Here is a 22,331-nt window from a genome sequence, read left to right as displayed (position 1 = left end):
AGGGTTTCCAACATGTAGCTCACCTATCCTGCAGGTGCAGTCTCACCTTGAGTTGCTCAAATAATGCAATAATCAACAAGGGAGGTCTATTTCGGCACTCCGACTTTGATTTCCCAAACATTGAGGTTCTGCCGACAGATAGCAGCTCTTACATCTTCTTTGATTTATCCCTGCGTGCGCTTCCCTTTGATTTTGGAAAGTGCCCGGGGTGCCCCGTCATCATTAATAAATGTCCCCACTGAAACAGTTTGGGCACGGAAAACCGCTGGTACTAATCACTTTGTCTGACAGCGTGCAACTGTTCTAAAGTCCCTGTCCTTAAAAGGCAATTAAATAGGTTACCATCCACCTCGCAATACTTATGGCATACCTTTATAAGCATGTCTATTCACCCAGTGACTCATTTAGCTCTGTGGCCGCCTGTTGGGTTTGGATAAATAATGGAGATGCTCTTTCCTTTGCATCACATCTGTATAATAATGGACTGCTATATTGGAGGATGTATAAGAGCTGCACGTCCTGGTGTGCAGTGCATGCTGAAACAGCTCTGGGAGACTGGCTCAGACATCAGCTCTGTGGACTTGTGGACCCCGACTGTCCAGCAAATAGATGCTGAGTTGTGGAGACACGTCCTCTGTTCTGCTTTCACAGTTAGTGTCCCCGGGGCGTCTGCTGAGGTCCATCAGTTCACTTTACTCCAGTTAAATACGCTCTACATGTACGTTATCTTACCCATATCCTTCTGGCATTGTTACATGTTATTCTGATATATTTTAGATCTCTTCATTTGTTATACGCTACATTTATGATATTCATTTGCTCTTTATTTTCGGTGCTGGTTTCAAGATATTTAGACATCTACGGATGATTAAGTGCATAGCACAACATTTAACCGGTAGTTAAGTAAAGTAGTATGTGTTTTACTAGTATGTGTTTTATTCAGTCAATTTTTACATAAAAGACAAAACGTGAAGCCACAATCTAATATACAAAAAATAAATACTGGAAAAAGTAGAAGTAGAAGCATAATGTTAAATTCTATTTCTTATCCTAAATTCTTAGTGGCCGGGTCTTAGTTGAGTAGAATTATAAAGGAGTAATTTCTTTGGTCATGTTAATAGCAAAAGTCACTTCTAAGCGAGATATTTGGAGATCACTTTCCATTGTGGTATTGTTTTATAATGTATAATTGTTTATAACGAGCCAGGCTCAGAGGAAGAAGCTGTTTAAAAAACAAAACAATGGCTGAATTTCCTTTTGCTTTATAGCATTATAAGAAATAACACACTGCCTCTGTAATACAATATAACATAACTCGACTCTGTAAATAGGTTAGAAAACAAACAAACACACAAATGCTTTTTTTTCTCACACCAGATTTTAATGTGGTCGTTTTAAATGTTTGTTCTTTAGTAGTGGTTCCTCTTACATCAGCTTCACCATATAGGTAGAGGAGATATTGCACACAAACATTAGAAAGCACTAAGGAATACTTTCAATCCAAACTAATTGCTATAAGCTACATATGAGTCGGGGTAGGGGCCAGAGAAGATGCAAGATCACAAGACAGATATACCACAAGGCTGCAGACAAACATTATTAAAGTTCTCCCAAGAGAAAGATAGGGAGAAAAAGGCATAGATAAATAGACAGAGAGAGAGAGAAAGAGAGGAAGTATAGAGACAGGAGGAATGCCAGTTCAAGAGAAATGTCAGTTCAGAGATTGTAGGTGTGTTGTTGGTCATGGTGTTGATTTGATTTCCCCTGCAGGAAATCTGGTCGTTAGCGGTATCGTGAACACCGGACTTCGTTTCAGAAATATCCGGTGAGCTTGGTGAGTTGATAGAATAGCCCAAAGTATCATAGCCTGTCATCACGGAGTTGTGATTTGTTAAATGTTTCTTCAGAATGTAGCCTGTCCAAGTTGATCTGTGGCGTCTGTGCCGTCAGTTTGGTTTGTGTCATGTTTGTGTTTAAAGTGTCTAGTTTGTGTTTCACATACTTTCATCTAATACACACACGTCGCTCGATCTCACCTCCGTGAGTTGCCGCTCTCAAGCCTCTACTGGAAGCTGTTAAAACTCTTCTGTCACAAGAAGTGTTCAGCCTTCAACCTGAAAAACGTCTGTAGTGCACCCAAAGCCAAGTGTTATATTGATACAATGCACATGTGTACACCATTTGATTTACTGCAGTATACAATGGCATGGCACAACTTGCAGAAAATCATAAAATGCTCCTTACATTATTTAATTTAGCCTAGCCCTGTTGTTCTTAATGCAAGTTTGAGCAAAACCCCCATTAAAAAAAGAGATCAAATCTTAACATATCATGCATGTCTTCCAACCGCTCCATCAGCCACAAGCTATTTATAATTATAGTACAATGCTTTAGAAAAACAAGACATTTAGAGGTTTATGAAAATATCCTGCTTCACTGGCTTTACAATGGGAAAATGCTAGCTCTCCCATAGCTCAATGAATACATTAAAAAAAACAGGTATAAGAAAAAGATTGGATTTCTTTTTGTTGAAATAAAACAGTCAATCTGAAATAAAAGGCGATCCTCTTAAAAGCATTGTGACAAAAGGCAAGGGAGCGCATTCTGAAGCAACTTCCTGTTGCGCAGTGCAAAAGGCTATCTGGACAATCAAGCACAATAAATTAACATTTCACATAATACATTATTATTCATACATGAGCAGCAACATAAACCATATCAGTTATAAATAAAATAAAAACCCAGCCCACTTTAAAACATATTAATGCTAATCAGTGGTGAGTGTCCTTTCAAGTGAATCCTTATCCACCATCATTCAACTATGTAACCATACAACAGTCCTGTTTGGGATTGACTACAAGTGTGTAGAGTTGCCTGCCCACTCTTCTGCTAGTTGCACCAGTTCTTATACATTCACTTTGACTTCCTCCCTAAGGCAATAACAGAAAACACGTTTTATCCTTTGGTGTGGATAAGAGCCGTTATTCAAGATTATATCATATGCACGGGTGTTTTTGCTCCTCGACAGTAGCTAAATGGATTAAACCCTCTCATGTCGTCTGATCTGGGGAATCAGAAGAAACTCAATGCCTTGTCAGCATTGTCATTATTTAAACTGTAAGAGATAGCTAAATTGGACAACAATGCCTTTTTTGGGGGGATTTTAATCTCCGTTAATACCTAAAAATCCCCATGAGAACGTCATAGTTGTCGTACTTTACAGGACGTAAAGCTCCTCAAGGCTAATTTGTATTACTGTTAGTCCTCGGAGATATTATCTTTTTCAGGGTTTATTTAGTACACAAGAAGTAGCATTCTAGAATATAAGTGTTTACGTGTCTGCTTAGGTTTTAGGCTGTTTTTTTCCCCTACATCTCTATCTTACAAGCGGGGAAAGACTCATCCTGCATGACAACAGTGCTACTGCTGGCCAGGACCATGATGTTGAGCTCCTGCTGCTTGTCGTGCGTCTCCTGGTACCACTCCCTCATCACGTCAGTGTCATGGGTTGGAATCAGAGTGACCTGACGGCGGAGAGAAAGAAGGTTTCTAAAGCTCGAGCATTCAGAATAATTCAAAACATTTCTTGGTCTCTTCTGTCTATTCTTTCGATATGTCTGCATGCAGAGTTCAGTTGTATTACAAGCAGGGATTTCACAGAGAAATGAAAATGTGCAAAGTTATGGACGTCATTTTTTTTTTTAAATCATTGGTACGAAAACATGTTGTGGCTGGTTTATTCCAATTCACTGTTTTCATTCACCCCTGCTTATATACATTGTAATCTAAATGCAAATGTGATAAACAGAGGACCAAAGAGCAAGCCAAAATAAAAGGTGTTTATAACTAACAAATGTATTGGATATTGTATATACCTTTAAATCCTTCTGGCACAATGAAATTGGGGCGTCGGCATTACCAAATAGGAATAAAAAAAATCTCAAATTGAGGCTCAGAATTGTAACGTCACTGTCTAAATGTCAAAAATAAAACAGCACAGTTTTACAGTATCGCATCAATCACATTATTACGTACCTGTATGTTTTTTTCCCACTGGGCTTTTCCTTCAAGCACAGCATCAAGCACGGCTCTACTGGGCTCCTGAGCTGTCGGATCATTGCCACTGACCACATAGTAAGAAGAGCGCACCCGCTTAAAGAACTCAGCATCCACATTCTTGGCATTGCAGTGATTTGGGATGTAAACCAAATCCATGTACATAGGCGGGCAGTTGGGCAGAGATGCCCCACCTGATACCTTTCCACTGCCGGTACCTGAAAGGGCAAAAAAATAAATAAAGCGCTCTCTTTGAGAAGTTATCAAAATATATGAGCGAATGGTGTGAAGTAGTAAAGTGATTTAGTGGTCCTCACCTGACGAGGCACTTTTTACACCTCTGGATGCAGAGGTATTGGTTGCATTTTTTGCATCTTTCCCTTCTCCGACACTCTTCTTTGGAGACAAAGTCTTTGTGTCCTTCACTTTTGATAGGGCGCTCTTCCTTGCTGGCGAGGAAGACTTTTTCAAGAGCTTTTTCTTCTTGGGCTTTTCTCCTCCTTCTGTGTTCGCATTGTGGAGGTTTTCTTCAGCCTTAAGGGCCTCTGGGTCCACCATGCAGACATCGTGATGGCCTGAAGAGGGAGCAGAGTCCCTCAGGGTCACTGGAGGAGGATCGGCTTGCCTGTAGGTCAGCGTTCTGTCAGTCGGCAGAGTCTCGGAGTCGTCTTCAGAGTCAATGTTAGCGTCTGCTGTAATGGAGGGGCACTCCTCTGTCCCTGGGGGGACATCTGAATCTGTCTGTGAGGGGGCAGATTCACTGATGGATGTGGGCGGGGTCTCCTCACACTGCTTGGTGGGAAGCTTACCCCCCGGAGGTGGGGGCCCTCCTCCGGACTTGGTCAGAGGCTTCTCTTCATCCATGGCCTTCTCTTCATTGATAAAGTATTCTAGAGGGTTTGGGTTCATGAAAGACGGAGAGAGTTCTGTCTTGGGGTGGAGATACTCACATGAAGTGACTAGACAGAGATCAACATCCGTCTTAGATGGAGCAGAGGGGCTCTTCTTCGTGGAAAAGTCTGGGTCCCTGGAGCCACATGCAGTATTATAATGACTAGGATCAGAGGAGAGCGGTAGATATGATGGAAAAGGAACTCGGGGGCTCACAGGGGATTTTACCTCAAGTGTAGAATCTTCACATTTAAAGGGATTAGTCTCCTTTGCAGGTGAAACGGTCTCTTTATTTGAAAAGGCAAAAGACGATGAAGGAGAAGCAGCTTTGGGAGGTGAGGGTGACTTGTCGTATTTCTGTTGCATGTCAGATTTTTTAGTCATGCTCTCCACAGATGGTGAAATTGGGCTGCTATTTTCTTTAGCCGGGGAGCATCCGAGCACTGGGGAAGGCTCATTGGATTGGGGAGAATGGGTGAGAGAGGGTGCCTTCGGGGTGACTGGAGACTTATCTGTCTGGTCAGCCACGGCACGTAGCATCTCTGTCATATGGCATGGGGTTGTAACCGTGGGAGTTGACTGAGATGCATCTGATGGGGTTGCAGAAGTTGCAAGCACTGAATCGCTCTCTTCAAAAAGAAAAGGCTTTTCCACTGGTGAACTATGGTCCTCAGATGGTTTTCCATTTGCTCCATCGGAGGGGCTGAAGTCAACCTCAGTCGGGCCATTCTCTGTTGCGTGGGAACCGCCTCCCACAGACAGATGCTCTGGAGATTGCTTACTAAAGTCCAGGGCTAAAGAGTGGTCAGGGGACTCCTGGCCAAACTCGATTGACATAGTGGAGTGCTCTGGGGATTTTGTGTCCTGTGTTCTGCTTTTGGTCTTTGGTGAGATGTCTGGGGAGATAGACATGGGCCTCGGGCTATCCTCCTTGGACGGCGATCCCTCGACTTCCTGGAAGGTGGTTGGGGTTTGAACCACAGATACAGAGAAAGAGTCATCTACCTCTGTTGAGTGAGGAGAGCCTACCTCAGCGTGAAGGGATCGAGAGTCAGTGGTGGGTTCTGGCAAGGAGCTGGTGGCCAGAGAGGCGGTGGACGCTGAAGCTAAATGGGAAAATGTATCTTCTGCTACCACCTCCTCAGGAGGGGTCCCTGACTTGTCAGATGTGGTACCCTCCGAAATGGACATTTTACTCTCTTCTTTGAAAGCTGTGAAAGGATTAGTGTCTGACTCTGGCTTTGTCATCGGTGCTGAGGACAAGATTGAATCTCCATTTTTCCTCTGATCTAGATTGAAGAGTGACTTTTCCATCTTCGTTGGAGAAACGGGTTCAGTTGAAGGTGAGCCTTTTGGGGAGGACATTGTCTTTTCTGCGGGGGATGAACTCTCGTGCTCTGGCTGATGAGGCTCTGGAGTACCTCTATTTGAGGAATCCTCTTTATCACTTGTGACCTCCACGATTATTGGACCCTGTGCTTCATCTTCTGACACAGGTGGCAGAGCTCCTGCTTTTTCATCTACTGGTGACTGATAGTAAGGTGTGTGACCAGAGGACTGAGGCGAGTTGGCTCCCTCCAATGTCTTGTCCTCCGGGCTGATGGGGGGATTAGCGGTCTCTCTGGCACACCCTGCCATTGTGGTGGACAGTTCTATTGGAGCGACAAACAATGATGGAGAATCAAACATGTCCTTGCGGTCCACTGAGGGAGAACGCACAAGAGGTGATGTTAAGGAAATTGAACTGAGTCTAACAGTGTCTGTGGCATGGTCTTCACATGACTCCTGAGCTGTGGCAAACCCGTCAGCCTTCCCTGCAGAGGGAAACTTACTGAATTTATCCTCCTCGAGGGATGAAGGGGGAGATATCGTGGAAGCGGAGTGGTTGTAGTCCTGGCCTTCTGTGGCATCACTATGCGAGTGATCCGTCTCTTGCAAATCCTGAAGTGGAGACAGCTTCTTCCTGTCAAACTCTCCAGATGCCGATGTCCCAAACCTGCCCACGTCCTGTGAAGGCGACCCATCGTTGCTGTTTTCGTCGCTCATAATGTCCCTCGGAGTCAACATCTCGTCCATGGGAGTAGGCACACTGGAGATCTCGATGGTGGACTGAGTGTGGCCAGAGGTGTAATCCTCATGGAGTTCATCTCTGTTCTCATTATCCGAGGTTGTTGAGCTCTCAAAGCCAACAGGAAACATTTCATCATGGATAGATGCAGCTGGAGAAACAGGTGAGGACACTTTTGGTGAGGCTAATAGAAACAGATTGTGTTTGTCGTTTTCTTCCACACTTACATTCTGACCTACATTTTTATTAGTTACATCAGCATTGTCTTCAACACTAGCTTCTGGTTTGATGTCATTATTTCTGTCTTGGTGTTCATCTTCACAGGGAAAAGGCTTTTCTTTATCTGGTTCCACTCTCTGTGGTTCGTAAACTTCTTCTATCTCTCCTTTCTCTTCATCCTCTCCTCCCTCAGATGTCTCCTCCATGACAGTACCTTCATCTTCAAACTTCTCACATACACTGCCGTTGAATTTTCCTTTCAGGACTTGTTCTTCTGGAGTCTCTTCATTGTCTCCTTCAACCTCCGTAGTGGTTATTCCCTCATCCACAGACTCTAATGCCTCAGGTGATTCTTTGGTTTGTATTATTTCTTCACTGTGGATCATCACAGCCTCTTCTTCTTTAATTTGTGGCACAGTTGCATCATCCTCCACCAAATCTTCAGCTCTAAGCTCCTCAAAGTCCTTAGTGAGGTCCTCTGGTGTGGACATCAGGGATCTGACTACTTCTGGATCCTCTGCAGGAGCAGGTGCACTTGCTGCAAGCTTGCCACTGTCCACCTTTGTCTCCTTCTTTGTCACCTTTGGCTTTCCTTTCTCTTTTAACTTTGATGGGATTCCTGCGTCTTTCTTTGCATTGTCTTTTTTCAGGGGCTTTGGTTTTGGTGCTAGACTCTTTTCTTCACCCACAGTCTTCTTTATGTCTTTAAAAGGCCTTTTGACATCTTTCTTTTGCTCTTTCTTTTCTTCCTTCTTCTCCTTCATTGGTGAATCTCTTCTGACATCCCTTTTTACGACTTTCTTTGCCTCCTCTCTTTTTACTTTTTCATCCTTTTTAATATCATGTTTGGGCGTATCCTCTTTCTTTGCTACTTCTTTTTTAACCTCTTTTTTCTTTTCCACAGAAATTTTGGTCTCCTTTTTGGGTTTTATGTCAAACTTCTTTTTTTCTGGAGTTTCATTTTGAGCTGCTGGCTCTGCCTTTGCTTTTGCTTCTTTTTCGGGTGCCTTTGCCTTGTCCTTTTTCAGGGTGACCTTTTCTTTCTTCTCAGTCTTCTGTGTTTTTTCATGAGACGATTCCGCATCTGCCTTTGCCTTTTCTTCCTCCTTTGAATCCTTTCTGATGCTTTTGCTCGGTGATGGCTTTGGGGTAGACTTCAGGCTTTCTCTACTGTCTGTTCTGTGTTTCATCTTAGCTTGCTTAAGTGTCGGCGTCGCTGGCATATTAGAAGACAGCGCTTTCTGAGTGACAACTGGCTGTTTCAGGAAGTCCAGGTGCTTTAGCTTTTCTAACCCTTCAAAGACTTGATGCTGGGTGGTATTTCCAGGAAAGAGAACACGCACAACCTTATCTGAGGGATTCGCAGGGTGCCACACAATGAGCGAAGAGATAGAAGTCAAGTAAGAGATGGGGAACTCAGATTCTTTTCCGTTTGGCAGCAGAATGGAGGCCGTGTCTTTTTCACTTCCTGTCCACTGCTTCATAAAGTGCTGCATCTCCTTGCTGTTTCTTGTTGGATTGAGCACATACATCTCAAGCTTCCCAACCCCCATCTTCTGAAAAAGTATGAGTGGTTCAATAGCGTTTCCAACAGGCCTTTGCAAAGGCTCTAACCTCAAATTTAGCTTGGTGAGGAACTGCTGAGTGAATGCCGCCTCCTCAATATTCCTCCGCACTCTGTAATTAGGATCGGGGTTATCCAGGTTTTCGGGAAGGTTCACAAACACGAGGCCAATATCTGGAGAAATCATGTTCTTCACCCAGTCACTGTTGGCCGTCGACCCCTGCGACTGTTCCTCCTCGAGCTCTGCGACCTTCCTCTGCAGCATGCTGTTGATGCCCGGCAGGTTGTCGTCGCCGATGTGGGTCATGAGGATGGAGTCCACGCGGTCCAGGTGCCTCACCAGTTTCCAGAAGCACGACTTCCTGTCCGAGCCGCCGTTAATGAGCATGTTGAAGCCGTTGACGGCAAAGAGAGCAGAGTCACCGCTACCAGCGGGGAAAATGTAACAGCACGGTTTGGAGAGTTTCAGGAATCCACCCGAGGTCGGTGGCTCTAACATGTCAAAAGGAGATGGGATCTCTACTGATTCAGACAAATACTCTGTGAACTCTGAGAGGCCCTCCATTTCGGGGAGTATGGGAGTGGAGTTTATTTTCATGTAAATGAAGTCCTGCAGGTTGTGTTTGTCCAAGTTGGAGTTTTTCCATTCGCCTTGTTCAGGGCAGGACAGTGTGAGGTTGGCTTTGTTTCCCGGGTGAATGGTGCTGAGCAATTCACCGATCTGTGCATGAGACAAATTAAGCAACTCTTTAATATGTTAAAGTCTGTATGGTGTGTATGTCAAGTTGTAAGGCTATTATTCAACGTAAGAATAAGAGCTTTTAGGGAAAGCAACCACCATGCTTTTATTGAAACGGTGTTTAGATATAATATATAATAAGCTCACCTCTTGGTCAGTGAATATGTCGATGAAATTGAAGAAAGAGAAAGATCCAGACTGAAGAATCAGTTCCCCGCTGATTTCAGAGCATTGCCCCGAGAGAACCAGGAGCTTGTGTCTGGCAGTGTCTGAGATCATCAAGCGAGCCTAGAAATTAAAAGAAGAACATGACACAACGCACCACTGACTTTTGGTTGAAAGTAAACGGACAAGTGCAAGAAACACAGAAACTAATACTTGATTCATTTCAAATGCTTAAGATGCTGAACATGCAAAGCCTCGCAGCAATCAGCTTGATCATCAGTTGAAATATCACAAGTTTCGCGTCGCTCAAATCCATTAGCTAATTAGCTGACTCTGCTAAGCTTCTTTTCATCCGTCGATCTCTTGCCTCTTCCCCTCATTCTGTTTTTCTTTTATTCGTTTCTACTTCCACATCAGTTGCTGGCGGCTGGCCCGGTCAATCCTGCTGCGCTGTGAAATATTATTAATGCACAGTTTGACTGCTGCAGAGATGCAGGAGGGGGGTCGGAGAGGCAGCCGCCCTGACCCTCCTGTCTTTTTTTGTCATCATAATGTAGTAAAAGCCTTAGTGTAATGGCAAAAGATAAAGGCTGCACTTGTTATTCTAGCAGTAAACGAGACATTAGTCTTGTCCTTTGAGATCCTAATTGCTTTTTTATTCCAACCAACAGCAGCTCCTATTAAGAGGGTAGATAACAGGCCAACCGTGGTTGACAGTCAAGGTTGAAGAATAATCCTTTCCTCGCTGTAATTGCTTTGTAAATGTGCATGTATTTAATTTATTTGTCAATCATCCCTCGATATGATAAAAATGCAAAGTTACAATTATTATTTTTTTACCTCGGTACTGACGGCGTCATCTGAAGGGTTGATGAGCACCACCGTCTCCAGGATGTTACTTTTATGGTGAAGGATTCTCTGCCCTGAAAAACAATATGCAAAATAGTTAGAGAAGAAAAAAAGCACAACATAGGTTTCAATGTAATATCGCGTAAGAAAATATTGAAACATGTCAAGTTAGAGGTAAAGGGTATATATACTATATAAAATTATTTTATGGTGAGGCAATTACTCAAATGACAATTATTGGCTCGACTTGGTATACAACACTTTTAACAGTAAGTTAAAACTGGGTGTGACAAGCTCATAATCAATCATCTTACATTTTGGATGATTGATGATGAAGACGACTTCCCACCTCTGTCTGTAATTTTCTCTTTGTTCCAGCCGAGAAATCATTATTCATCTTAACGCATCTCCGTCTCTGATTCTTCTGCTTGTTATCTCATTTCTCTTTGACTAAGTTAATTAATGAATTCCCCTGCAGCCAACTCACGCAAGAACAAAAAAGGGAAATGCTGCCGCTAACATTCTGCGAATGAGGCAAACGAGAATATGTTCCCCGTCAGGTTCAGAGGTCAGTGAGGTGTTGCTTGAATATCAGCTTAAAATTCAGAGGAGAGAATGTTGCCTCGTCTCCAGAGACTTGATCCTGCAGCAGCTCTCTCTCTATATAAATATATTTCATATAGCAGATTCTCATTATGGAGCCCTCAGCCATTAGCCCTGCTGCTGCCTCCCAGAGGGCTGTCACTCTATATGGAAAAACTCTTTCATTCAACGGATGGAAGATGCTTGAAATAATGAGTCTTTCACCACTTGCCAACCCTTTAGCAGTTCTGCTGTTGCACTCCATTTGTTGCCTGGAGGGAATACTATTCCTAGTGTGCCCTTGATTTTGATTTTTCATAAAAATTCAGTATCCCGGTAGATGCTTAAATGACAAAGACAACATCATCCTTCTTTCTGCTTTCTCTGGGAGAGAGAGAGGAGTATTGCTTTTCTTTTTGCATCCAGTGTTGGTGCGTCTCTTTCAAAAAGAATTGTTTAATATAATAATAGAAGTAAACTAAAAGTTAATTCACATAAAAGAACAATACATCAGTGCATTTTAAGGGTTCTGGCTTGGTGGTTGATATTCTTGTTAGCTTACGGCGTACAGCCAAATTATTGCCTCAACAACAAGATAGAATACGATGGAGATATCAATGTCAAAAAGCTATTTAATCTATATGTTTTCCCATAAAAAATGTGTGAGCGATAACTGCTGATTATGACACTTTTCTGAAGCAAACTGTCAGTCTGATGAATGGATTGCTGTAAGATTTGGACCAGAGGATGTCTCCTAATTATGACGGCAATCCCCTGACTTTTCCCCTCGTAAAACATTTTGCTTCACAGGCGGGAAAAAAAACTGTAAGATATCATTACGGGGAAAATTGTTTTTGGCAGAGACGCAGGATATAATTGTAATGATTTCTTTTCAGAGCTGACATTTTCGATTTTATTTTTTGAACATCTGCATGTTATTTTACTTGAAAGTCACAACAACAGAACGTAATCTCTGGATCTTTGATCCTTTGCATGTGTGTTTTATGAGATTCGTGCCAGTCTAAGCCCACCGCCGTCACAATCCCAGTGGACTCCGGGATTAAACCCGCTTCGCTCAGCTTTGTTCTGAAGAGACAGCAGTCTTCTTAAACCGATGACCTGGGAACAAGTGACTGTGGTGTGTAAAATGAGAGAACAATCAATCAGGGATGGCCGTCATCCTGTCATGCGACCACGCGCAAACCGTTGCCAATGCAATATTGAAAAAAAAGCATGTTTCTTTGTTTGTCACACTGTGGTTCACGCCCTGCTGACTGCCATTTTATGTTGTGAAACACAAATACATTAGTCTGTTTACAGACCCCCCCCCCCCCCCCCTCCCGCCCCGCATCGAGCTGCCAAACTACCGGGTGTGTGGCGAGGGCGGGCTCGTCAAAAAAAAAAAGACAGATTGTGCAGCGAGGCTCGCTTGACCCTGACAATTACCTTGATCGATATAAAAATCCTTAATGGCCGGGGCGTCTCTGCCTCGGCGGGAGGCGAGGCAATGCGTCGTGCATCGCTGAGCATTCTCCTTCTGGCTGAATAGGAAAGAGTGCAAGACTGGCATGGCCCGCCCGCCACAGACCGAGCCAGACAGGGGAACATCAATGGGGATGGCACCTCCCCAAAAATAGATCAGTGGAACAACTAAATTCAGTGTCTCCGTCTTTTTTTTTGTTGTTGCATCATGCACACATAGAGGATTATAAATGCATCTCCCCAGATGGCTGACCTGCTTGTGTCAGCACCTTTCTCCTTCCTGTCGTTTCCAGAATAATTAACCATGTGACTTTCAGCAGCGAAGACGCCCACACCCCCACCTCATCCCTGAGCACAGTTTTCAATGTCACTTGTTCCCGTGACCGCACACAACTGGATTATAAAGGGAACTAATGTGTAATGTGTCTGAAGAACACAGGGTCATATTTGTGTGATGGTTAATGGTCATAAGAGTGGAAAAAGTGGATTTGCGGCTTTTCAAGCGAACCTTTTTTAGGCCTAAGTGGTGTTTTCATTGAAATCTTTGGAGGGGAGACTGGGTGTCTCCTGTCTTCCTGCCTCCTCCTCCTCTTCCTCACCGTGGGGTTCAGGCTTCCCGTGCACTAACGCGGTGTGATGGATGGCATACCATCCGTGGAGCAGACAGATAATTGCATTCGTCCCTCTCCGCCCAATACCACCTGCTGGTTTTGTGTTTTCCTGTACGCACTCAGCGATAAGCGATACATGTACTGCCAGCTAACAATATGAACTACTACAACTAGTAGGACATGCTACCTTCCATAAAGTCAGCTGCATAACCAACTATCTTTATCCTGAACCTCATGTTGCACCTTGTGTTTGGTTGAACCGACATTTTGTATTTGCTTGCTTGCTTTCCTGGCGAGCGTTGGATGAGAAGATTGATATTTCTTTCCAGTAAATATACAGCTGCAGCCAGCAGCCTGTTAGCTTAGCATAATGACTGGAAAACAGCAAGAAGCAGCTCATCCGGCTCTGTGCAACGTTACTGCTCCTGGACAGAAAACACTGTGGCATGTGTTTGATTGCTTTGGCACAGATTAAACAAACACGGCTTTAATGTGCTAATTAGTGCAATTTGGAGACGCTGACATGCTGTATTTAGTTGCCTTTGGTTTTTAATGCTAAGCTAAGCTGCTGACTGGGGTCAGAGTTCACGTATTATTGTTTATTTTGTGCTTCATGCAGCTTAAATTAAACGTGCACTTCTATGAATAAAACAGCAGCAACGTAACAACGCAGGGCAACTGTTTCTACGAAGCAGTTCACGTATTAAAAGTTCAAAAGACAATGGAAATCCTCTCCCTGTAGAAATAGACTCAAGGGGGAGTCGCAGAACACAAGAGAACAATATTATTCCAGTTTTCCTGCAGTGTTAATAGTCTTGGTTTGATGAATGCACGAATCTAAACAGTATCTGTCTCTGAGTCACATCTCTCTTCACCCAGTTGTTTTGTCCTTCCCACCTCTTCCCTCCTCCTTCGCCTCCCTCCTCTTCATTCCCCTTCCTTCTTCATGTTCATGGACAGACACTTACCACTGGGGATTCACTGCTAATTACTCCCAAATCTACTGCGTCGCAAGGCAACAGCACACATGGAGGAGGAAGGATGGAGGATGGGAAAACGTTTTTTTTTTTAAAAACAAGGTTGGATGAAAGTGATTCGGAGTTTTTTTCCATGTTTCAGCTCCCTCTAAAGTTATCGTATTTCCCCTCTGTGAGCCTAATTCTGAGATTTGATATTACTGCATTAAAATAAGTCAGCCGATTTAGGCTGCAGCAGCCGTTGTCGGCCGGATCGATCGACTGCGAAGTATGAAACCACGGCCGTATTCAATATGGAGCGACGCCAAGCGGAGGCTTGAACTGCTGCTGGCCGTCAAGGCCGCCCACTGACGGACACGTCCCGCCCCGATGGATCGCTTCCATCTCGCCCTCACCTTGCAAAATATTATCAGCTGAGAGGACATATCCACGCAGGTACCGGTAATACAACCCTCCCTAGTGCACGGACGTTGAAGCTGACGGTGTACGCTGCTGGAAAGTGCAACGATGGCATGTATCAAAGTATGTTTACTCAAGTGTGTACAGTTCTGAGGTAATAAACACAGTTTTAGCAAATTTTTGTAGAGAGCAACAAATTGCATGGCTGGATTTATGTTTCAAGACACAGTTCCTTATTTCTAAAACATTTAGTTTGCATTTAAACTAAAAACAAATTGAAATCTTTAAATTGCGGCTTAAGATAAGTTTTAATTAACACAATTGTCGACAGAAAATTCTTTATAAATTCAGACGTTTTGCAACTCAAACTGTCCACTTAATATAGTAAAGTATTTTATTCATAGTATACTTAAAACCACATCCCAAAGTACAAATAAATGCTGCTCATGTATCAGCTAATAATCATCAAGTGTACATACCATATATCACATAAAGTGTATGTTTACTTTGAAGTTTATTTGGCTCTTAATGCTTACATACTTTTACTCAAATGATCGGCATCTAGAAAAGTGTGTGAGTCAGGTTTTGTTAATGAAATGGAAGCTATTTGAAACATTAACACTATAAGGTTGGTAATCTTGTATGTTAGATTAAAAAAAAAGGTCGTTGACTCTTTTCAAATGAAAGTAGCTCGCAGCTCCACGTCGATAAATCTGGAGAGGAAGTTCCAGTGTTTCCCTCCATTAGTGTGGTTTCTCTGTTTCCTGATTGTTTATTCTCTTCACCTGCTCTCCTTCCAGGCTCCTCCCCCTTTGTGTGCCCTCCCCTGTGATCGCAAAGCCCCGCCCTCATTGTTTCCACCTGTGCCTCATTGTCTTCCCCCGTGTAGTTACTCTGTGCTTTTTACCTCTTCAGGCGCCAGATTGTCTCCTTTATAATCCCGCTTGTGTTTACGGCGCCTTCAAGCGTTATTTTTTTTTAAAGTGTCCTTTTTGACCTTGACTCCTGTTTGTTCCTGAGTGTTTTCCCTCCTGGTCGTGACAATTCGGGTCAAATTAAATCACTGGACGAGTAGAAACAGGATGTTTTTCTTATTTTTGGTATCAGAACTAATTTACTGACAGCTGTTGGGATGTAAAAATGATGTTTAACATGTATAACAAAGATGTTTTGAAGTGAATTGACAACCCGGCTTGACTGCTAATGAGAAATTATCAGTAAAAAAAGCTTTGTTCATTTCCAGTTTACCTCTGACATCGGCAGAGAAACGAGCCGAGTGTCTGGAGACGAACAGCTTGAGTTCCTGGTCCAGGTTGCAGTCGATGAGGTTGGTGTCCCACGAGCGAATCCCTGCGAGGTGAAACGGAAAAGGGATAAAAAAATCAACAAGAAAATTCAAAAAAGAGCAAGATCGCCAGCGAATGAAAAACATACGTTAGCGCCGCTGTATGAAAATGAATCATTTCTCACGGCAGACAACACGCTGAGGAACTTGGCAACAGGTCCAACAAATGTGCAAAGTCTCTCCCGCACCCACATCTATTTCACTCATCCTTTGCCTCCAGTTTATTTATTTAAAAATCCTCGAGGGAACACATGTATAGACGTGTTACTGGTTTGGCATGCGCAAATAAATCTATAATAGGAAATATCCATGGCCTCTGTGTTCCGCCATGGGCCACAAGCACTAATAATCTCCTCTCAGCTGAGTCACGGTGGTTATCATCCTCTCCTCCTCATCGTCATCATGCAGAGTGCAGGCCTGACGAAGGCCTCTGTGGATACGTGATGACATCCACGGAAAATGGAGACAAAAGGACCGTTTGGAGTGTTTATATCGGAGCTTTGCTGCACACACAAGGTGAACTTCGCTCACAGTATTATGTGTTTAAAGGGTATTTACATGAGAGTAAACTGGAGATAAAAGGGTGTGGCAATAACACGAGAGCTTGAATCCATTAACACGAGCAACAGGGATGAAGATGATGAACAGTTTTTTAGTAATAATAAAATAAAAACGACTCCACAAACTTGATCTTCGGAGTCAGACGGTTGTGTGATGGAACCAAAACTTCCACAACAACTCGTGAAAGAACCCTGTGTTTTGATTTTTACAAGGGCAATAGTAAACTTCTGGTCTCACGATATCTGACACAGCAAGGCCACATAACAAATATAATAAATCAACATAACAAATTACAGGGAATCAAATTTAGTTCATGAAATCAGATGAGACCCAGAAAGAAACGCGTCCTTCTTTTGTCCTACAGTAACTGCGCCATATTCTCTTCTTCCTCCTCTCTCTCTCTCTCTCTCTCTCTCTCTCTCTCTCTCTCTCTCTCTCTCTCTCTCTCTCTCTCTTTCTCTCTCTCTCTCTCTCACAACCAGTGCCCTCAGTCCAGAAAGGCAGACAACTACAGCAGCTGTGTCTTTTCTAAAAAAATAAAAAAAATAAAAATAAAAAAACGCCCTGCTCAGTTTGAAAATCGGTCCTTGTGGCTTTCCGTAGGGACCGCAGTGCGGACCGAGCCACGCCCACCAGCCGGCGAGGGATGAGAGAGCTGGATGCGGGATGATGATGGAGAGATGCTCCCACGGGATGAACGAGAACGAGGAGAGGAAGAGGAGGAGGGGGGTGTAATGAATCTAATACTATCCTATAACTATGTAATATCCACGCAGTCATTTCCGCCTTTACAACACGCAGCGTGTTCTCGAGCACAGCAACACGAACACACACACACAGAGAAAAGCTGCTTTATTGAACCCGGCTGTCTCGTGTCTGACTGCAGCGTGACGCGTGGGACCCTCCGTGGGACCCTCTCTCCTCCTAAAACAAAAGCCTTTGACGCACCAACGCAGCGCGGCCGAGGTGCTGCGGGAGAGAGAGAGAAAACCCCGCAGCCAGAGAAACGCGAGACACTGCGTCGTTGACGCAGAGTGCAGATTTAATGCAGAATCACTGCAGCTGTGTAGCTTTGTGAGAGGACCGGGCCCACGTGGGTGGATGACAACAATTGGGCCTCGCGACATTAATGTGATAATCATGCTGAACTAACACAGTGGCGCGGATGGCGAGGAAGATCTATCTGTGGGTGGAAAGATGTGTTTCTGGTGACGCCACACTGGGAGGGGCTGGTCCATACCCTCTTGTTACAAACAACCATCACCTCTGGCGCAAATAACGACCCAATAAATAAGGTTTAAACATTGTTAACGACCCATCAATATGCGTAATGTACCGCGCGGGTACGGTCTTGTTGCGCATTATGCGTTATCCACGACTTCCACAGCCACCAGAAGAACTTCCACACGCAAACACAATGATGTTCAAGTTGTTATGCAGACGTTGAGTAGTGGTCCTGCACCCGTTATTAATTAAAAAAAAAAGCTCTATCTCACCTTTCTCTATGTCCGCAATAGCACACTTCAGGTGATCCTCCGTGATGATCTCCCCGATAACGACCAGCAGGTAGAATTTGCTGTCGTTGAAGTGCTGCGAGGGGCTGCTGGAGGATGTCGGAGACGTCCCCGCGTGGCTCTGGACTGCTAAAGTCTCCATTTCTGCGGATCCTACCAGGGTGGCCATCCTCTCCGTGTCTGTCTGTCCCTTGTAGCTCCCGTACACGGCGCGCGCAGCCTCCTCCCTTTTATTGGCTGCAGGAGCGCCGGGGTGATCTCTCCAGACACAGAGTGGAGCCTCGGTAGGAGTGGCCCGAGGTTTTTATACCAGCAGACATTGTGTCATGTTCGGTAACCGGGGAGAGGAGAGGAGAGAGGGCGCTGGGTTTTTTTCTTCTTCTTCTTCTTCTTTTTCTTTTCCGCACACTCACTCCACAGCTGATGTCATCCGCAACGAATCAAACGCCTCCGGAAGTCACCGAGATGTGCTGCTTTGTGCTGAAGCCTTCATCACTGCTCGGCTGCTTGTATTAGTACTTGTTACTCTTCACAGAAACACGGTTGATGGCGTGTGGAGTACTTTTGAACATATAATTGGAAATGTTTAAAAAAAAAACACATTTTAATCTGCAGAGCTCTCTTTTGAAATTCATTTAAATTCATTTAAATACTTAATTTAAAGATGCATCGTACGCTTAATAGATTATGCTAAACTTTCTAAATAATAAAATACGTTTAAAAAATAAAATAGTTCTACATACAAATATTGTAATATATTATATTACTTTCTAAATACTCAAAGATGCTTATATATCTGACATTTCATGACTGTGCAATACTAAACTGCTGGACTTCCCCTTTAAGTGCTTTATTTATTTATTTACTTTTTTTAACCACTGTTTATTCAAAATATAATTATAAATGTTAAAAAAGTGCTCTCTTTTGAAATACTTCATTTATGTTAAAGCTGACTTTCTAAACAATTAAGTACATTTAAAAAATGAAATATCTGCATACAAATATTGTAATATATAATAATAATACTTTCTTAATACTCAGACGCTTATACATCTCACAAGTGCTCTTATTTCATGGCCGTGCAATCCTCAAAAAAATCATTGTGTTTGTCTGGTTCAGATGATTTAGGCTCAGTTTTCTGTGCACATTTTTTTTTTCAGAGGTGTTGCTCATATAAATATGACCCCAGAAGTTTATTATCTGTGAGCAACTGAATGATTGCTTCTTGTTATCTTTGTAATGTTCAGCAGATAAGATGTTTAGTGTCGTTCTAATGTGTGCAACAAAAATAAAGTCATAAAGTGGCAGTTGCATAAAATATAGAAAAGACAGAAAAGTTCACATCGAGAGATATTAATGATCGGCAGCAAACCACCACATAGCCGTAGAATAATTCAGAAATAACATCACCACGGCAAATCATAATATTAGAATTTGATGGCGGTGTTCTCTTCTTCCCTGAACCCCACATGCACAACGTGTCTGGATCCCTCCAGTGTCCTCACGTAGAGATGAATGTCTTGATGTGGGATCACAGCATCCATCATGTGATCTCGCCCGGGTCGGCTCTTCACAGGCAAACCGGCGGTTTCAAGAGATTCACTTGGAAAAAAAACAAACAACGCGTCTTTGATTGCGGAAAAAGATGCGTTCCATCTCACAAAAACAAGTTTTCCGATGAAAGAAATATCGAATCAGAGGAGTTTTAAAGCGGAGCGGCTACAAACAGCAGCTAAAAAGAAAGAAGATCAAAGGGTTCCAGTCTGTTATATTTTACCAGCAAGGAAACGGCTCGTGTGTGTGTGTGTGTGTGTGTGTGTGTGTGTGTGTGTGTAGATATTAAATGCTTTTGGCAATGAATATTAAAGCAATTTTTTAATCATACGATGTAAACATAAAAAGATGCTTCCCAGGAGAATCGTTTAAAGCAGCAGCTAAAATTGTTGCAAGAATAAAGGTCACGCATTTGAAAGCTCAGGATGCACACACACACACACACACTCTCTCTCTCACTTTCTCTCTCTCTCTCTCACACACACACACACACAACCCTGACTTTCCTCACTGTTGCCATCCTGTCTCGTGGATGGCGTCCCTGCAGGTGCGCTGTTTACTTTAATAAGGCTCAGGAACAGGAGTCCACTCAGCAGTGTGTGTGTGTGTGTGTGTGTGTGTGTGTGTGTGTGTGTGTGTGTGTGTGTGTGTGTGTTGCAGGGCCCTTGTGGGCTGGGCTTTGGTCACATTCTCCTCCGGCCGTGGGAGGGCAAATCAAACATTCATCATACGCAGCTGGGAAAGATGGAAGGCATTAAAAATACAACAGGCTGCCACCAAAAGTCCCCGAAGGATGAAATGAACATGTGTGTTGCTTTCAGGAGGGGGGCTGATGGATCAGACCGCTGCAGGATTTTTGTTTTGTGCACATGCATTCGTATCTACGTCCATGCAGTTTAAAAAAAAAACAAATGGAAAGATTTTAATAATTCAATAACCTTGAACCCTTGTGGGTCTTACAAAACATGAAATCCTGGGACGCCCCGGGTCACTTGTAAAAACAACAAAGACACCGCATCATGTCCACGGGTGGGTCTGTACAACAAAGAGACTTATTCAGTAAAAGGACAAAATATACAAAGAAGAGACATACATGTTGTCATGTGTCTTTCACATTGTTAATGATGTCCTCCAATACATTTGCAGCTTCTTTTTTTTTACCAATGCACCTGCACCGTCTGAGCTGTCTTTGGTTCAACAATCAAAGGGCTGCAGCTCTTTCAGCTCACTTTGGCGGCCATGTTTTTAATTCTGATTAAGTTACTTCCCTATTAGCGAGGTACACGTCATCAGAGATGTTCCTTTGTTTCCGGCTCAGTGTCGCTGTCGCTCCTTTCAAAACTTCACTCCTCAAAGTGACCAAAGTGAACGCTTTCTGTCCCCTTTGGTCACGGTTGATACTTTTGACAACTCAATTTTGATTGGAAGTTAAAAGCATCGCCGTTAGAAACGTCCCTGTTGGAAATGAGAGAATAAAACCGACCTCCTTTATCTGCGGCGTCCCGCAGGGGTCAATTTAAGATCCTCTTATATTTTCAGAAGGTCTTGCCCCTCATTGTTTTACTTTTAATTATGTTTTACCTTTAAAGTACTACAATGATAGTAGTTTGTTTTCCTTGACTTGCTGTGAGTAATCATGTCTGAATGACAAATATCCAATATATTTCATTATTTTTGGCATGGAAACAGCCATCTGCCCTGACTTGGCATGAGCCCACAATAAGGGCTGTATTGCCATGGTGAGAGAGAAAGGGTTTGTGGGTAAAACATCGTTTCACTGGCTGCATCTCGCTGGCTCCTCCTGTGCAGAGTTGGCACGCGATGTTCATAATGGAACATATGTCCATAACAGTTATTAACATTTACATTTATGACGATAGTTACGTTATAGTCGCACTGTTTAATTGCCGTGAAGCACGGCAGACCTTTAACAGATGAGGGGAAGCACAGATGTAACTAACATCCATAGTGTTATAACAGCCGACACACACCATGTGTTTGAGCAGTGAGATGTTCACCTTGAGCAAGGTTGACGTGCAACGCATGTTCATCCCACAGATCTCACAGGAGAGGTTGAATTATGCTGGTTAAACCTTCTAAACATGAATTATTTGTTATTCAAGTAACTAAATTTAGGACGGAGCGATATGAAAGTAATGTATTACTCAAGTGTTATGCAATAACAAAGAGAAAATTCAATTAAATCATAACGACTACGACAGTAATGTGAAGCTTACATGTTAATAAACTGTTTTTCAGAAAACGCTTCGGTTACTTAAAGGTTCTCTACATGATATTCAGAGCGTCGACATCGCAGCAAACAACTATTTGCTATGTAACGGTATCTAAAAAGAGTGTTTGTTTGAATTATAAACAGCCTTTACTTAGAGAACGTACAACACAGAGCAGTACAAACGAGGTATGGATGGTGTGGTGTGGAGGATTGTGCTTCACAATCACACAAAAAAAACACAAAAACAAATGTTTTCTCCAGTAAATGCTGCAGTAATTAGTGAATAAAGCAAGAGCCCCTCTCTCTCGTCCCTGCCTCGTTTCTCTGTGGTGTTCCTCTCGGCCGGCCTGCACCCTGCTGAGCTGACGACACCAATGTGTCACCCCGTAGTGTGTGTGTGCGGGAGTGTGTGTGGGTGTCCGAACATATACAGTACAATTGACCGAGAGGGACAGAAACGGAAAGGCGCCGTAGAGTTCAATCAATCCGTGTCCACGAGCACACACAGTGTCACGCGCTCGG

At 43.3% G+C, this 22,331-nt stretch overlaps 1 protein-coding gene across 2 annotated transcripts; it reads right to left on the bottom strand.

Annotated features, from left to right (window-relative positions):
• Positions 1-1,343: 1,343 nt before the first annotated feature.
• Positions 1,344-18,329, bottom strand: map1b (microtubule-associated protein 1B). 2 transcript variants are annotated; one of them, XM_068573476.1, is made up of 8 exons: positions 18,005-18,329; positions 15,851-15,952; positions 10,543-10,625; positions 9,685-9,825; positions 4,374-9,519; positions 4,036-4,274; positions 3,876-3,887; positions 1,344-3,524 (listed from the first exon to the last, which is right to left on the bottom strand). In XM_068573476.1, the coding sequence occupies exons 1-8, from the start codon at positions 18,189-18,191 to the stop codon at positions 3,369-3,371; spliced, it is 6,066 nt and encodes a 2,021-aa protein (XP_068429577.1). In that variant the 5' UTR covers positions 18,192-18,329; the 3' UTR covers positions 1,344-3,368. The 2 variants fall into 2 exon arrangements, with proteins under 2 accessions (XP_068429577.1, XP_068429578.1); XM_068573477.1 differs by lacking the exon at positions 3,876-3,887.
• Positions 18,330-22,331: the final 4,002 nt, after the last annotated feature.

Source organism: Clinocottus analis, unplaced genomic scaffold (assembly GCF_023055335.1).
Source record: "Clinocottus analis isolate CAN_PGR_092001 unplaced genomic scaffold, fCliAna1.0.p SCAF_13, whole genome shotgun sequence".
NCBI lineage: Eukaryota > Metazoa > Chordata > Actinopteri > Perciformes > Cottidae > Clinocottus > Clinocottus analis.
Note: the sequence above shows the minus strand (reverse complement) of the source record. Positions and strands in the feature narration are given on the sequence as shown.

Coding starts and splice junctions, on each gene's coding strand:
- map1b (XM_068573476.1), bottom strand. CDS start 18,191: ATGGCCACCCTGGTAGGATCCGCAGAAATGGAGACTTTAGCAGTCCAG. Junction 9,826..10,542: donor ATGACGCCGTCAGTACCGAG/GTAAAAAAATAA, acceptor TTTAATTTCTAG/GCTCGCTTGATGATCTCAGA. Junction 4,275..4,373: donor TGTAAAAAGTGCCTCGTCAG/GTGAGGACCACT, acceptor TTGCCCTTTCAG/GTACCGGCAGTGGAAAGGTA.